Source organism: Lynx rufus, unplaced genomic scaffold (assembly GCF_022079265.1).
Source record: "Lynx rufus isolate CCGP_SWC_20201006 ecotype Redwood Valley unplaced genomic scaffold, mLynRuf1.p SCAF_9, whole genome shotgun sequence".
In the NCBI taxonomy this organism is placed as follows: Eukaryota; Metazoa; Chordata; class Mammalia; order Carnivora; family Felidae; genus Lynx; species Lynx rufus.
This window is the reverse complement of record NW_025814897.1, coordinates 72,548,920-72,565,000: the sequence shown is the minus strand read 5'-3', so window position 1 is coordinate 72,565,000 and position 16,081 is coordinate 72,548,920. Positions and strand designations below refer to the sequence as shown.

At 35.9% G+C, this 16,081-nt stretch overlaps 1 protein-coding gene and 1 pseudogene across 9 annotated transcripts in view; one reads left to right on the top strand and one right to left on the bottom strand.

The window, feature by feature from the left end:
* LOC124504990 (phosphatidylinositol N-acetylglucosaminyltransferase subunit P-like) overlaps positions 1-1,369 on the bottom strand; it is a 22,414-nt pseudogene extending 21,045 nt beyond the window's left edge.
* The window catches only part of SOX6 (SRY-box transcription factor 6), a 373,444-nt gene that overhangs the window by 165,769 nt on the left and 191,594 nt on the right, over positions 1-16,081 (top strand). For all 9 annotated transcript variants that reach the window (XM_047070868.1, XM_047070866.1, XM_047070864.1 and 6 more), the window contains exons 5-6: positions 2,127-2,299; positions 5,151-5,219. In XM_047070868.1, the coding sequence (XP_046926824.1) occupies positions 2,127-2,299; positions 5,151-5,219 (242 nt within the window). The remainder of the gene's footprint in view (positions 1-2,126; positions 2,300-5,150; positions 5,220-16,081) is intronic.

The window sequence follows — 16,081 nt, the reverse complement described above, 5'->3', positions numbered from 1 at the left end:
TCTTTGACTACTTAACTCTATTCATCTTCCTGATAATTTGTTACTTTTTCAGACTATCTTTCTTACACTTGGGCCTCCCAAACTTGGTTAAACTTCCCCCAAATATCTGTCATTTTGTAATTCTTATTTAGTTTTAGTTTACATTTATATGTGTAATTGCTTGATTAAGGTTCCCTACTCTCATGCACTTTGGACTCCAAAGTGCACAAGAGTAGAGAAGTCTATCTGCTTTTTCTTGTCATAGTATCAGTATTCTGATATCTAGTTGCCATTCAGGAAGTATTTTGTTTTAATTAGAAATGACTAAAATAAGTAAATAAATACATTTCGTACTTTTTTTGTCTTCTCATTCATATATATATATATATGTATGTATGTGTATATATATATATATATATATATATATATATATATATATCATGAATTAATTGAGCTTGTTGTACTTTTGAAGAAATTTTATGATTCCTACTGGGAACCTGCTTTTGTATTCATGAAGTTCTTTTTTTTACCAAGCTGAAATTCCTATTGCTGAAATAAAAACTCATTAAAAAAAAATCAATTCCAGTAGCTAGAAAGAACAGCTGGATACAGTATTTGTTCCTTTATCAGTTGAATACATTGTTTAACATCATCTCATGATTATTTTTCTTTTAATTTTGGTTTTAGGCCATCTTTCAACTCAGTGAATCTTTAAGCATATGGGATACTGACAGTTTGTTTGTTTCTTTATTTTTTAAGGACTTGAATTGATATTACAAACCCCAAGATAGTCCTAAGTGGCATAACTTCTCTGCTGACATCAGTCTTACCTTTTGGGAATCATACACTAGCAAGTACTAGCCAGCATCCTCTGAAGGCTCCGTTTGTCCCTGCAGCCACTAAGAAAATAGGACCACTGCTAACTGAAATATTTTTAGTTTCTCAGATTGTCCTCATGCTTTCTTAGCAGGACTGAGGGGAGTTTCATAAGGAGATTGGAAGTCTACTCTTCCACACACACAAAAATCGGCAATCTTTGTCCCCTTTGACAGCTGGTGGCATCTTTCTGAAAAGCTTTCAAATCATAGATCATTTCTTCATAATGAAACCTGTGTGGCTCAAATACAGTGGGTTGAAATTCTTATCTTATGCTGTGGTAAATGCTCTAATTTAGATTCACAAAAGGATTCTGTACCCTTTACTTAGGAGAGCTGTGCAATTTGCCCATAAAAAGACTGTTCAGCACCATTAGTGCATACCATAAGTGTTCAGCGACATCATATTCATTAAACAGCACATCCTTATGCATAACCTTTTCAACCTCGAACGTGTTTTTTCCCTTTGAAGAATGACAAATGACAAAAGGGTGAGAGAGGCCTCCAAGCAACATTGTTGCCTTTAAGGATGAACTTGAGAACTTTAGCTTGATCCCTTCACAGGGGGAAAAACATAAGATTCAATCCTATCCTTACCTGAGGCAAGGCAGTTTTTTTTTTTCCCTCCCTCTCTGTAGAACTCGTTCCAAGGCCAAGAGAACAACTCCTGACATCCAAGCTTCAGAGACAGGTCTTTGCACAATAGAAAGGTTTTATGAGATCAGTGATTGGAAAATTCCTTCTATAACACTTATTAAGCACTTACTATGTCTTAGATCCTGTGTTGGTCACTGAGATAGAGATAACTAGCTAATATTATAGAATATTAATACAACCCATGGTTTCTAATCTTTGGTACTAAATATCATAGGTTTCCTATCTTGATCAGATAGATTTGGTGGGGATAAGTAGGGGTGGGGGGGTGAGAGAGAGGGAATATGGTAAAAGGGCGAGAATGGGGATAGTTCTGCTTTTTGTTTTGTTTTGTTTTGTTTTGTTTTGTTTTGTTTTGTTTTGTTTTGTTTTAAAGAGCCAGAGGGAAGAGCGAGAATTTTATTAGCAATGATACTTTTAATTGGCAGGTCGGTGACTAACTCTGGTGTTCATTCCACTGATACTCTGTAGTGTTCCTATACTCACAGTAACCTCCAGTTACTGTCCCAGATGGTTAAGTGTCTTAGGGTAGTCCCTTTCTAAATCCGCCCTCCACTTTTCCCCAATTCATTCAGAATTTTCTCAAACTTGTGAGATATCTTCTCACTTCCATTTTAGGTACACCTGAGAGCCTGGCAGAGAAAGAACGGCAACTCTCTACTATGATTACCCAGCTGATCAGTTTACGGGAGCAGCTCTTGGCAGCGCATGATGAACAGAAAAAACTGGCAGCCTCACAAATTGAGAAACAACGGCAGCAAATGGACCTTGCTCGCCAACAGCAAGAACAGGTGAGCCCTGCAAAAGGAGCTGATGAACTGGAGAGGTGGAATGCGCCAAGCTCAGCGAGTAATCACATTGATTGGTTTATTTGTCATAAGCATTCCTAGAAATAAAAAAAAAAAATTTAAAAAGAAGGAGAAGAAGAAAAGAAGAAAGAAAGAGAAAGATGGAAAAACAAAGGAAGAAGCCTTCTGGAAATCCAGGGTCTTTAAGAATACTGAGGGGATATGTGGAGAACAAAGAAAGGCATCATAGCAGCGGGGCATAACTGAAAGTGATAACGTTATTCCAGAACATTTGGATTTGATTAATTACTTAGGGACTCATTCACACAGGCATCGCATGCAATCCTAGTGTAGCTTACCCATGAGTAAGTTGCTTCTCTCTGGGCCTACTCTTCTCATCCGGAAAGAAGGGTCCTGGTCTAGAGAAACTTTGAAGATCTTTAAGCTTATGGTCCCATGATTTTCTCTGACTTTAAAGCTAAGGTGACCATAGGCCTCAGTTTTCCCAGAATAACCATGGCTAATGCCTGTTTCCCAGAGTAATTATTAATAACCCCTATTCCACTTGCAAAAGTTGGCCGGGTTTGAATGATAAATTATATGGTCACTCTATTTATAGCATAGGTAAATCATTGAAAACAAATTAGCACATGGCTCCTCTAAGAATTTGATTTCATTGATTTAGAAGTGAGAAAGAAGAAAAAATAGCAAAGTTTAAGTGTATATCTTTTAAAAAATAAATCACTTTCCCAAACCTTTTTCCTGTCTCATAAGAGTACATTAATCTAATAACAATGATCCTATAGAGTAGTCCCTGATGCTTTAGATCAGATGGACCCAAATTAATGTGCAGTTTTTAGAAATCTGACATTATTACTGGAATTATCTTTTCAGTTAAATGTATTTTATAGGGGTATATAGAGCAATATATGCTCTGTTGATTTTAATGAGTTGTGACGTCTGGTATTTTATATGCTTGAATATTTGCCCACATGTAGGAATATGGACTCAGCCCCTAATGGAAAATAACATAAAGGAACACTGTAAAAAATCAGAAGTTAGAATGTCATTTAGCCATCCAGAGATGACACAGTAATTAACTATTGACACTTGTGAATAAGCTAGCACAAATTAATCTTGACACATTTGCAGACGAGTGATATCTTACAGTGAACACTTTGTAATTATATTTCAAAATGAAAATTAAATGACACTTAAAACTAGGTTGTCATGCTCAATGAAGCGAGCATGTAGCTCAACCGATTGGCAAATAAAATTCAGAATTTGAGCCACATGGTGCTTATGTACCATACTTCACTGTGTCAAACCCATACGTCTAGAGTGGGTGATAGTAATTGCACTGTGGTGTTTTGGATGCATTTCTATGCAGCACTTTATCATTTAGGAGGGACCATCAATATTAGATGCCTAGTAGTGTTTCACTGGCTTGCTAAGAGGAAATAAATATTCAGAGGGTCCCACATCTATACCTAGAGTTGCCGAGTGAGTTGCCCATTTCTGATTTGAATAGTGACAAGCAGACTGAGCCTTTCCAATCTGATTACACAGTGTTTCTGTTTTGCTTATAAAGCTTTGGAGGAGAGTAGTCCCACTTCTCAAACTCTAGCCTATGATAGGGGCAGCTTTATCATGAGTTCCAGTATGAGCCAGTCATCACCAGAAACCACAAAACAACATTTTGGAGTAGACTGCTATTTTTTGTTATCTCAGGCTCAATGAAATGTGATTTGGGTGTTTCCCTCTATTCTAGGCTAAAGCATCAAAAAGACTCAAGAAATATATAGTTGAAGGCTGATCCACCTTCATTGCTACTTCTAAGATTGCCCATTCTAGAATATTGGCTTTTGGAAATAGAAGAAATAGGAACAAAAAAGCTGTAACTCTTACCTATAGGGCACTACAAAACCAAGGCCTTCTAAGTAATCTGGGGCCACTTCTCGGTCTAGCTTCTTACGCTGGCAGTGTGTTCTCATAAGGGGTATCCCCCGGACTTCAGCTTTTGAGGCAATAAACAGCCTGATGCCTTCCTCATGTTTTATAGTAAGCACCATTATGCTAAAGGAGTTGTTTGCTCTTCTGAGGGGCAGATTCGGATCCTCCACAGAGCCTGCTTTAGGTGGTTAATATTTCTTTATATAGGCCAGATTACGTGTTAACATGTTGAATTTGATTTTGGATGAAGGTAAAACTCATATGTGGATCGTGACCTTTAAAATGAACACATTGCCCTCAAAAGGATAAATGGATGAATATTGAATTTTGTTTCTAAAAAATGCTTTGTATGTGTGACATCAACAAGAAAAAAGGAAAGATTTGAGTTTTTGCTGTTTTCTTTTGCATTCCCTTGACAATATTTGTAAGTTTTATCAGCTCTGAAAATCTTCCCTTCAGAAAAGATTTCACCAAATAGACCATGTTTGTAAGTAATAGAAAGTTATTTCCTGTCTTTTCTTACAGATTTTACTTTTTACATCCAAATTAAGCTCTTGAGAAAATGTAGCCAGAGTTTTCCTGTCTTTTTTGTCCAAAGATCAGATTTCAAAATTCCCATTCTTTCCCGACGACCATTGCAGATATGGATGAACTGCTCACAAATGTCGTACAAGGGGTCCTGTTCATCTACAGAGAGAGATTTAGGGGGTAAGCAGAGAGGCGGCACCTGTTTGAAATTTTTCATTTTCTCCAACTTACTAAGTCTGCCTCTCTCATTTTATAGGAACTGTTTCACATAGAAGTACAGTAAAGCATTCTTGCAATTCCAAGAGAGATACCTGGGGTAATGGCAAAGGTGCAAGCATTTCATTTGAACTTAATGAAACTTTATTTCTGATAGATTGCAAGACAACAGCAGCAACTTCTGCAGCAGCAGCACAAAATTAATCTCCTGCAGCAACAGATCCAGGTCAGTGTATTTTATTACTCTCGGCTGATTATACTTAGATACTTTCCTCCTTGAAAACGGAATTGAAAATGCTGCAAATGTGCCCCTTTCCTGTTTACAGCACCAACAGGGCTGTTGCTCAAGGAGGTTGTATAAAATTGTATGAGTGGATGTAGGAAACATCGACCGCGTGGTGGTCTAAGCATTCTTTTCTGATGTGACACGTAAACAGAATAAACCTTATCTCTTTTTCCTTCTGCCATTTGCCTAGCACAACCCAGTGGAAACCTAAATGGTTTCAAAGGTAGCACACACATGCTATTTTTATTGCCACAAACCAGTTTCTGCTTTGTATTTTACCGTCTTAATAGTATCACAGGGAGAAGCTTATACTTATTTGCTTGTTAGGACTGTCTGAGTAGGTCAGTTATGAGAAGAGTCTTATGACCTGGGCAAAGATTGATAATGATTAATTTGTTCTTTAAGAAATAGTAACTGCATTTCTGCTAGGTGCTGTAGGGAGTGTGAACATTAATGAATAATTATGTGTCTTCAAGGAACTTACAATCTAGAAAGGAAGAAAAACGTGTTCCCAAATAATTGTAACACAATTTAAAAATTCCCCTTTTTTGTTGTGGCACTGTAACACAAATGCATAGATAATGATTACAATGGTCTGGGAAGGGATTCTGATTTCTGGCATTCCTTTAGAAACTTGATGGTTAATTTAACTAATGGCTCTCTGAGATCGGTAAGGGAACTGACCTCCACTTTTGAATAGGAACATAGGTATGTGACTTCTAGAAAGCCATAAAATAAGGAACTGTTTGGTGATTAATCCTCAGGAATACTCATCCCAAATTTATGTGTGCCCACCACAGCCTCTGTGGTTTCTCTTGGTTGCTGTGTATATTTTCTTTTTTCTTCCTTCCTCTTTTCTTTTTCTTTCTTTCTTTTCCTTCTCTTTCTCTTTTTCTTTCTTTCCTTTTCTTTCTTTCTTTTTCTTTCTTTCTTTCTTTCTTTCTTTCTTTCTTTCTTTCTTTCTTTCTTTCTTTCTTTCTTTCTTTCTCTTTCCCTTCCTTTCTTCCTTCTTTTCTTTCTCTTCTCTTCTCTTCTCTTCTCTTCTCTTCTCTTCTCTTTTCTTTTCTTTTCTTTTCTTTTTTTTTCTTTTCTTTCTTGCTTTATTTATTTTGAGAGAGAACAGAGGAGGGGCAGAGAGAGAATCCCAGGCAGGCTCTGTGCTGTCAGTGCAGAGCCCGATGTAGGGCTCAAACTCATGAACCATGAGATCATGCCCTATGCTGAAACCAAGAGTCAGATGCTTAACCAACTGAGCCAGCTGTGGATATTTTCTAACCTCTGGGATCTGTTATTCAGCCTAGTTGGGACAGTATATTGTGAATTATATTATTCCTTTGCTTGAGTGTAATATTATACCTTCCTGTATTTATTTTTTTTTAAGTTTTATTTATTTTTGAGAGAGAGAGAGAGAAGAAGAGAGAGGGAGAGAGAGAACAAGCAGGGGAGGGGCAGAGAGAGTGAGACACAGAATCTGAAGCAGGCTCCGGGCTCTGAGCTGTCAGCCCAGAGCCCGATGTGGGGCTCAAGCTCACAAACCATGAGATCATGACCTGAGCTGAAGTCAGACACTTAATCAACTGCGACACCCAGGCGCCCCATATATCTTACTGTATTGAAAAAAATATTAATTCACATAAAGTCATAGTTTACTCTTCTACTCTTTCATTGGTGAAAGCCAGTGGTGTTAACTTAGAGCCTTGCTTCATTTCTTAATCATACTTGGTGTTCCATTTAAAGTACCAATTTGGTGCCTGAAGAAGTACTTGTACCTCATTTGGCATTTTGTCCAGCTATCTTCACCTGAGGGTTTTAACCAGTGTTTTTGTTGTTGTTGTTGTTTAATTAGTTCTGATTCTATCTTTCATACACAAGTCTGTGTGTTTCAAAATAGAGTCCAAATACAGGGGAGATGGAATGTCTCTGGCATTTTTGACAGTCAGCTTTTACAATGAAATCTTGGAATAATTTCTCCTCCTGATATCTTATCTCTTTTATAACTCATGCTGAGATCCTTAATTAAATAACTGTCCAGGTGTTCCCTGATTCTGCCCTTATTAGAATTTTCAGTGTAGCTCCTACTGCTAAGGTCAAGATTTTTAGCCTATGGTTTCCTACATTTTTCTCTGGATTCCTCTCTAAGAACTCAGTAGGTGTTAAATAACCTGATCATTTAGTTCTCTCTGTTTCTCCTATTTGTAAAGCAGGAATGGAAGAAGTTTTCTGAGATGTTCCCTTATCAGTTATTTATTGTTAATGTTTTTCTACATCTTCATTACTTACTTCTTTATTTATTTTGAATGTATTTCACTTGTCAGTCCACTGGTGTTTCTAACAAGTGGCTGTTTTAATTGATGTTTGTTTTGTAGTACTGAGGATGTCAGATGAATAGCAACCAAATCAGTTCACAGCATTTTTATGAAATAGCATTTATTGATAACATATGATTTTAGTTGTAACTTTACCACATGAAATTGATGCCTTCTTCAGGAAACTATAGAATATGATGTTAAAATATTATTCATCGGAATGTTTAATTTGAGAAGATAGGAAAATTGTTTTTTCGGGTTTTCTAATAGAAGTTTAATTACTTTTAAAATCTTGGATATTTCTCGTTGTTTAAATTTTTAAAAATTGAAGCTAATCAGCACTTGATCTCAGCTGTGTAAATTATAAAATCAGAGACAGATTCAAAGTGTCAGAGCTGCATTCACTTTAGAAATACAGGAATCTTCGTAACAAGAATTTATATTTAAAAAATAACAGGAAGCAATAACCTGTATTTATAGTTTGTTCTGTCCTGAGCTACCGCAGTTACTACTGCATATCTTGTCAGTATTTATCTTATCAGTGTGCGACCATTCGAAGAATTTTTCAAACGCTTAAAAATATTCCTTACACAAAACATATTTATCTCTGACACTTATGAAGCAGGTATTTGATATTCAGACTTTCAGGTGTTTTGGGGGAAGGGGAATGGATTAAACGTATTTTTCAAATATGGTTTTTGATAAAATATAGACATGATCCAATTTAGGAGAGATTATTGGTGGGCTAATTTTGGTACAGTTTTTTTGAGCAAGATATGAGATTTAAGCGATGCTGCACGCATTTTTCTATCATGAAAGAAACATTCTCCTATTTGACAACAAAACAGAACAAAGAGTAAAATAAGGTGAGTACAAAACGTACTTTCCCTTCTGAGAACAAATGTATACAGAGACCATTTGAGCAAGTTTGACCTTCTTTCTTCTTTTTAAATCTTGAGTCCTAGAACCTGTTAGCTAACAAAATCAGTGAGATTAAGCCATGGCAGTTGGCTATGGATCATGAGTATCAGCTGGTTACATTCAGGATTGCTGTCTGCTTATAGTTCAGAATGCTGACTTGTGAATCAGTACTGTTGTTCCTGATTTTGCAAACTATAATAGAAAGAAAAGGAAGAGTGTCTAACCTCTTACAATAACCACACACCAACACATCTGGACCTATTGTAATGGAAGCAAATGAAAACCTGAATGGCTTGTACAAATTGAAATCAGGACTTTTCCTTAGAGATGGGAAGAAGACATGATGAAAACAGTATTGTAAAAGTCCCCATGCTTATTTTATGTGCAATCATTCAAAACTTATATCTGTAGTTAAAAACCATATTATTTTTTTTCTTCCTTAAGTATAATTTTTAACATACTTTTGCCTTGGTAAATTTTCAAAGAGATACATTTAAGACCATGTGAACCATGTTTAGAAAGCAAGATGAATGACTTTGTGAATCAATGTTTTTATTTTTTTGATGAGTCAATTTTTGCCATTAAAAAATCAGGTTAATAACTTTAAATGATTATTAAAATGCTTTAATATTAACAGATCTTTTAGGAGGCTGTTTGCTTAGTGAATTCAAATCCCTCTGTTTGTGCTTTGGGGAAAATGGTGATTCCTCTAATTTGTTTCATATTAAGTAATTCCCCCGATATAGAGCCCAGAAAAAGTTGGACATTTTTGATTCTTCCAGGACAAAAATAGCACAGTTTTCATCAAGTGTATGGAAAGCCAAACTAATAGATATGGAATAGGTATGGAATAGATATGGAATATGATCCTTGGAATTGGGAATGCCAGTTCTCATCCTTTAATTCCAAAGGACAGATGACTGCTTCAGTAATTTCATCCTCCTTGTCCCCTACCATTGCACTAGAGTATCTTAGCCAGTCTTTTGTAGCATTTTATTTATGAGTTATGTTGACAGGTAAACAAAATTCACTTGTAATTATTGGACACATCAAAGCATATTTACAGTATTTTAATCAACCAGTACATGTAAGTCTAGTCTAAGCAAAGGAGAAAATACTTTATAAATCCTACTTTCTTGATCCACCTATATATTTATTTACACAACCTCAATTGAGCATATCATGGTTTTTGAATCTAGAGAAGTTATTCTTCGTGGATACGACATCCTACATTCTTTGGTTTCAATAGCATGTTACTAGGAAACATTGATGGCATTTTGTTGCTAAAACTTAATCTTTGGAGGAGAATTTAGCTCATGAAAATATCTTGGTAAGAAGCTTACTTTTTGAGTTTGTGATAAAATATAGTCTCTTCAAACCCCAATTTTAGAGTTATTCAAATGGCTTATATTGTGTGTTATATAGGCTGTGTCCTCTCCTGACATTGCTGATGGAACAACAGTGGTCTCCTAACAGTAGACTGGCTGGCTGGGGTATTACCTAGGCATTTGGCTTCCTGGGCCAGGGCCAATGATTTCATGAATTCGTATACACATGCCTTTTTAAGTTTAATTGTGAAACTTGAAATTCTTAGCTTTTTGTTAATCTTTACAATTAGTGTACAATATTCATTGCCCTTCCCTAGTCATTTAATACATACATTAGATGGCAAATTCCATCTGTAGAAGGCCTGAACCAAATGTCATTGCTGCTGCTTTGCACATACTTTTTGTCTCATCGGAAAGCTGTCCCTTTTAAATGTGGTAATAGATGCTGCTTATTTACAAAGCCAAGTATTTGTCTCTTCACTGAGACGTTACTCTGTTCTTAAGAGTATATGACTATTTTTTCATACACAGTGTTTTCCATTTTGATTACAATATATTCCTGTGTGCTCTTCATATGTTTTTTGTGTCTCTGTGTGTTTGTCATGGGAGAGCACCATTAGATATGTGTTCTTCTTCCTGTCTGGTAACCAGAAGAGATGCTAATATTATAAGAAAGGAGGTAATTGTTCTTAAACCATTAAACAGAATAATTTGAGATGGACTTTCACCTTTTAAGGAGATAAACCTTGCCTTTGTTTCCTTCAATATGATTAACTACAGGCATTTCAGGTATCTGCTGAGCAGAATAAGGACTACCTTTTTATGTGAAGTAGTTGTCTAAAGATCAGAAATAATTACTTTGTACATTAGCCTTCATGGCCTGTATGACCTGGTTAATTAATTTTTTGCTGGGATAATAATAATAGATATATATTTAAAGATATGCTTCATCATTAAATATCTAAGTGACCTCTAATTTAAGAGCTGGACCTTGGCATTTATTGTCTTTTGGAGATGGCTGGAGGAACCAACATAAGACTGATGAAAGTCAGGAGCGCTCCGGGCTCATGTAGTCCCTCTGTCTTATGTTGTACCTCTTTGTTAATTGTATTTAACGTTGGTAAACAAAAAGCAATTACAGTGCTCCTGTTTTGACTCTAGCCAATAGTCCTTTTTTTGTGTTATTGATCAGGTAACGAATCTCCTTCCAACAGCCTCTGAACAGGACTGAGTAAACCCACTGGAAGTAATTTGATACTACTATTGGCACTGCACATGTATCTGATGCTCTCTTGCAATGAAATGAGAGTTATAAACAAAGCTTAGAAGTCTAGGATTAGCCCCCAGCTTCAGCAAGCCCTTAAAATATTTTGTAATTCTATCCTCAATCATGAATTAGCCAGGAAAAACAGACCCTTTCTCCTCTATTTCTCTGCTGTATGCTGTTTTTAATTGCCCACAGGCAGGCTGTTGTGATCTTCTTTGGAAGTTTAAAACCAAGATAAAAATGCAAATCTAATTATTTCTTTTATGTAATCTAATTAACTTTTTAAGTAATGATAGATGCTCCGTAGCTTGCTTCAAACATTTTAATAATGAAGTTTCTGAATTATAAAGAATAGGTAAAGCTGCTATAATTCATGAATAGCAAGGGCCTTCGCAGCTAAAAATGTGAATTCTCTGTGGATTAGAAACTCCGTGTTAACCATGCTAGACTGTTTGTTAAAGTTGGAGTGGATCTAAAAATAAGAAGTGATACTTGCCCAGATCCTATGAGCTGCTATATGGAGTTATTAATCTGCTTGCTGTCTGTTTTCTAAATGCGGCCTATGGCAAAGATCTTTCAGCAGACCAGACCCTGAATCTCAGTGCTTTCCAGGCACTATGCTTTGGTTTCCTTAACCCCCTCTAGGTGACCCTCCATTCTCTATGTTATCTTCTTGTGCTTTTCTCAGACTCCACTCCCCAGCGCGCTGTCTCTAACTACCAATACTAAAAATTCTGGGAAACTAAAGTCTTTGCTTCTTTCTGGCGTTAGTGAAAAAGGGAGAGTACATTACCTCTTCAGAGGCAGGAGTAGCAGAGTGGCAGATGATCCAGGTGGTGTCAGCATGTGACATTACGTAATAGTGAATCAATCCCATGGGGAAAAGGAGGCTCTCTTCTATTTTTTTCTTGATCTCTCTGATTACATTGAGGGCTCAGTTTAGTGTTAGTCTTTAATACCTTTCTAGGATGTGCTAATCTCTCTCCGTAGGGAAGACAGAGAGAGAGAACATTTTAGGCTCAGAGTCTTTGGAGGCAATAGTATTGAGCTACAAGTAAAAGGAAATAAAATTAAATAATATAAAACTTGGATTTTAATACTTATCTGGTTATCTTCTATTTATGACAAGAGATTTTAGTTTTCTATTCGAGGTAATGATATAAAGTTTCCTTTGAAATAAATGTATTTAAGCAAAAATAAGTCAATTTAAATAAAAGCCATAAGCAAATAATAGTTGGGTACTTGGGTATGGCAAAAATGATGAAGGTAGTTCTTCAATAATGAATTGTAGAAGGTTAAACTTGGCAACATCATCTAGAGGTCCTCATGATTCTCATTCACTCATCATGGGGAGGGTCGGTGGCTATCCCTGGTGGACAACAATACCGTGAGTTTATCATTAAGCTATACTAAAAATTAACCCTGACATTATGGGGTTTCTTTCTTCCTTTGGAATTAAAATGCCTTTTCTGTTTATGAAGTAAAGGTGAAAATAGATGGCATGCACTTTCTTTGTTTTCCAGTGGTTTACTTGGTGAAATAAGACATTCCCCAATACATATATATGTCCCCAGTTTTGTTTTCCTTTGAAATTTCTTTGCAAGTCTTTCTCCAGTCCAAATCCTTTAATTTACACAAGGATGCTGAAACCACAGACTTGTCCAAGCTTAAAAAGCTAAATATTGGCAGAGCTGTGAGTGGGACCCAACTTTCTTGACTCCCTGTCTAGTGCTATTTCCAACATTCCAGGTTGTGTCTCAATTTGTCCTTTTTGTGACTTGAATAAATCTTAGTGCACTTTGGTTTCCTAGTTTGTAAAATGTAGATAATAATATCTAATATCTAAAATCTCATTACATGCTCTTTGTCCCTAAACAGAAAAAAAATTGAAGATTTGCCGTTAGAACCAGTTTATATCCCAGAACTACTACAACTGTGGGTGCATACCCACAAGGAAAGAGATAAAAAGAACATAATTGGAATCTTCCTGTAGTGTAGTATGAAATGTATTCATGGCTGAGTGACTCTTTTGGTATTTACATATAAACTTCTTAGATAGTTAATTATTTTACTTTCTGAGGGCTTTAAAGTTATGTCTTTATATTGAAGGTCAGGACCTTTAATGTTAATACTTTTCTTTACAGCTCCCCTCTCCAGCGGACAAAAGTGAGCAGTGAGTGACAGCATTTGATGCTAGTGGTTCTCAATCTGGGTTGTACCTTGCAATCACATGGAAGCCTTTTAAAAATACTAATGCCTAGGTAACACCCCAGAGGTTCTGATTAATTGGTCTGGGGTACAGTCCTGATAGAAGATTGTTAAAAACTCTCTAAATGATGCTAGAGGGCAATCAAGATTGAGAAATACTGCTTTATACAGTGTAACACAGATTAAATGTGAACTCTAAGTTATTTGGACTGTCTATCTACTTACCTATCTAACATCTATCTATCTATCTATCTATCTATCTATCTAACATCTATCTATATCTATATCTATAGACATATATCTATAGACAGAGGGTTGGGCATAACTTAAATAATTCTTTAGCAGCTGAAATATACTTTTGATTTTGGTCACAGCTATTTTACTTAAAAGCTAGAAAGCTTATAATGGGATCATGGTTTAAACAATTTAAATAAATCAATTGTTCTTATAACTTGATTTTATTTATATATAGACCTACTGGCAAAACAGGAATGTTGAGACCAGAATATGTTTTTTTTCCTTTGGGAGAAGGTATTTAAAATAAAAATGAAGCATAGCCTTTCATAATAAGACAAAAACTTTTAGAAAATAAATTCTCAATTATTATTTAAACAAAATGACCCAGAAAATCAGCCCATTATTTATTTTTATATGCTTTTTTTAAAGAATTCTCTATGGGGGCGCCTGGGTGGCGCAGTCGGTTAAGCGTCCGACTTCAGCCAGGTCACGATCTCGCGGTCCGTGAGTTTGAGCCCCGCGTCAGGCTCCGGGCTGAGGGCTCGGAGCCTGGAGCCTGTTTCTGATTCTGTGTCTCCCTCTCTCTCTGCCCCTCCCCCGTTCATGCTGTGTCTCTCTCTGTCCCAAAAATAAATAAACGTTGAAAAAAAAATTAAAAAAAAAAGAATTCTCTATGAAATTGACTACATCTTGAGATTATACACACACACACACACACACACACATATGTATATGGAATGTATGAATACACTTTTAAGCTAGGTTTGTACATAAAAGGAGAAGGTGTAGAGAATAAGATGCATTATTTTTGAGTGCATGTATGTAATTTAAAAGTTTTTAGGACTAGCATAAGTATTGGTTAAATAAATGCAGATTTAAATTCCAGTTCTATTGCTAATTAGCTCAGTGATCTGTTTTGCTACTTACTAGCTATGAGACAAGTTTCTTAATGTCTCTGAGCCTACATTTCCTAGTTCCTAGGAAGATGAGTAATAACAGTACCTTAGTCATTGTGAGATTAGAGATCATCATATGAAGCCTCTAGTAGTTGCTCAATGCACAGTATCTTTCACTATCATTATTGTTGTTGTGTACCACGTCTAAATTTCAGAGTACCTTATAGAGAAACATAAATGTATGTATTTTGTATCTACGTGTACACATATGTTTGTATCTATATACTCATGCGTATTTAGAATCCACAAATTAGTGATGTGAATATAGGACAGTCAATGTGGATGCACTTAAATCAATTATTAGTACCATGATAATCTAGAAGAAAAGGAAGAACAGCAATTTTCTCTGGCTGCCACATGAGTGGTATTTTAATTGTCAGTGAGAAGAGAGTAAGTTTTATCAGGCATTCAGAAATGGTTGGCCGAGAATTAGACAGGGCTGCCTGGAGATTGTCTAAAAGGGAGCATGGCATTTTATTCTGGAAAATAGGGTCAAATTCTCACCTTTCACACTAAAATGGGCTTTTCTATTAGATCAACAGTGCTTGTGAAGTTAGAAGGATAGTAAATGAACCTTTCCAATTTATTTTATAGCTTTAAAAAAAAAGCACAGATGAAGTTATGTGATGTAGCAGCACAAAATGCAAAAGTCCTTCTTGTTTAAAATAAAGTTGTTCATATAAATCTTGTGTACGCCATCTCCTGTAAGTCAAGCATTTGCCCAGCTTTTGTGAATTATGTCTATACTTAGAATTTAAGAAGTTAAACAGTATGCATACCAGACTTGAGAGATGGGAAATAAAAATTGATATACTGTGTGACACTTGATATAGCACAGGGAAATATCTTTTAAATTCTGAAGGGATGTACTGACATAACCATTTTTAATTCACATAAGGTAACTCCCACTCAAAAGTTATTAATGTTAGAGTCAGATATTTTTACTTGTTCAAAATAAAAGAAAACAAATGATGCAAAATGTGTCAGGGTCTCACTGTGAGACACTGAATTCATTTTTTCTACCACCCAATTCATTAAGAAAATGTTAAAATTGTAACATTAAACAATGAAGTTAAGGAATTCACAGATTGGAAGAAAGGGAAAAGTCCATCCTCAGTCAGGTCATGGTCATGATTGTTGTTGAACATACATTTCAGTAGAAGAATTGAATTTTCTATAGTGGCTGAGATTAGTGCAGATGGAAAGGGCTCTCAGCTGGGGTGACTTGGCTGCTGCTTGAACATGTTGACAAGGTGGACAGACTATTCTAAGGAACTCTTAACAGGCCCGGCTTATTTTGTACTGTAATAGTTTCATTCATTTCCCAGCCACACAAATGTTGGCTGCTTCTTATGCATTCTTTAGTTACATTGTTCACAGGAAAAAGAGGGGGCAGAACAATAAAGCTGATTTTTGCTTCAATTGATTGCATATTAACTTTTGTCCCCTTTCAAAAGTTGTGATAATGTTAGGAACCAGTAACCTATAAGGAGAAACATTCCTTATGAGCTATTATTTGATAAAAGATGTAAGTAAGTCCTAGTTTGGTGTTTAAGCTGGATGTGGCAGAAGTCATTTG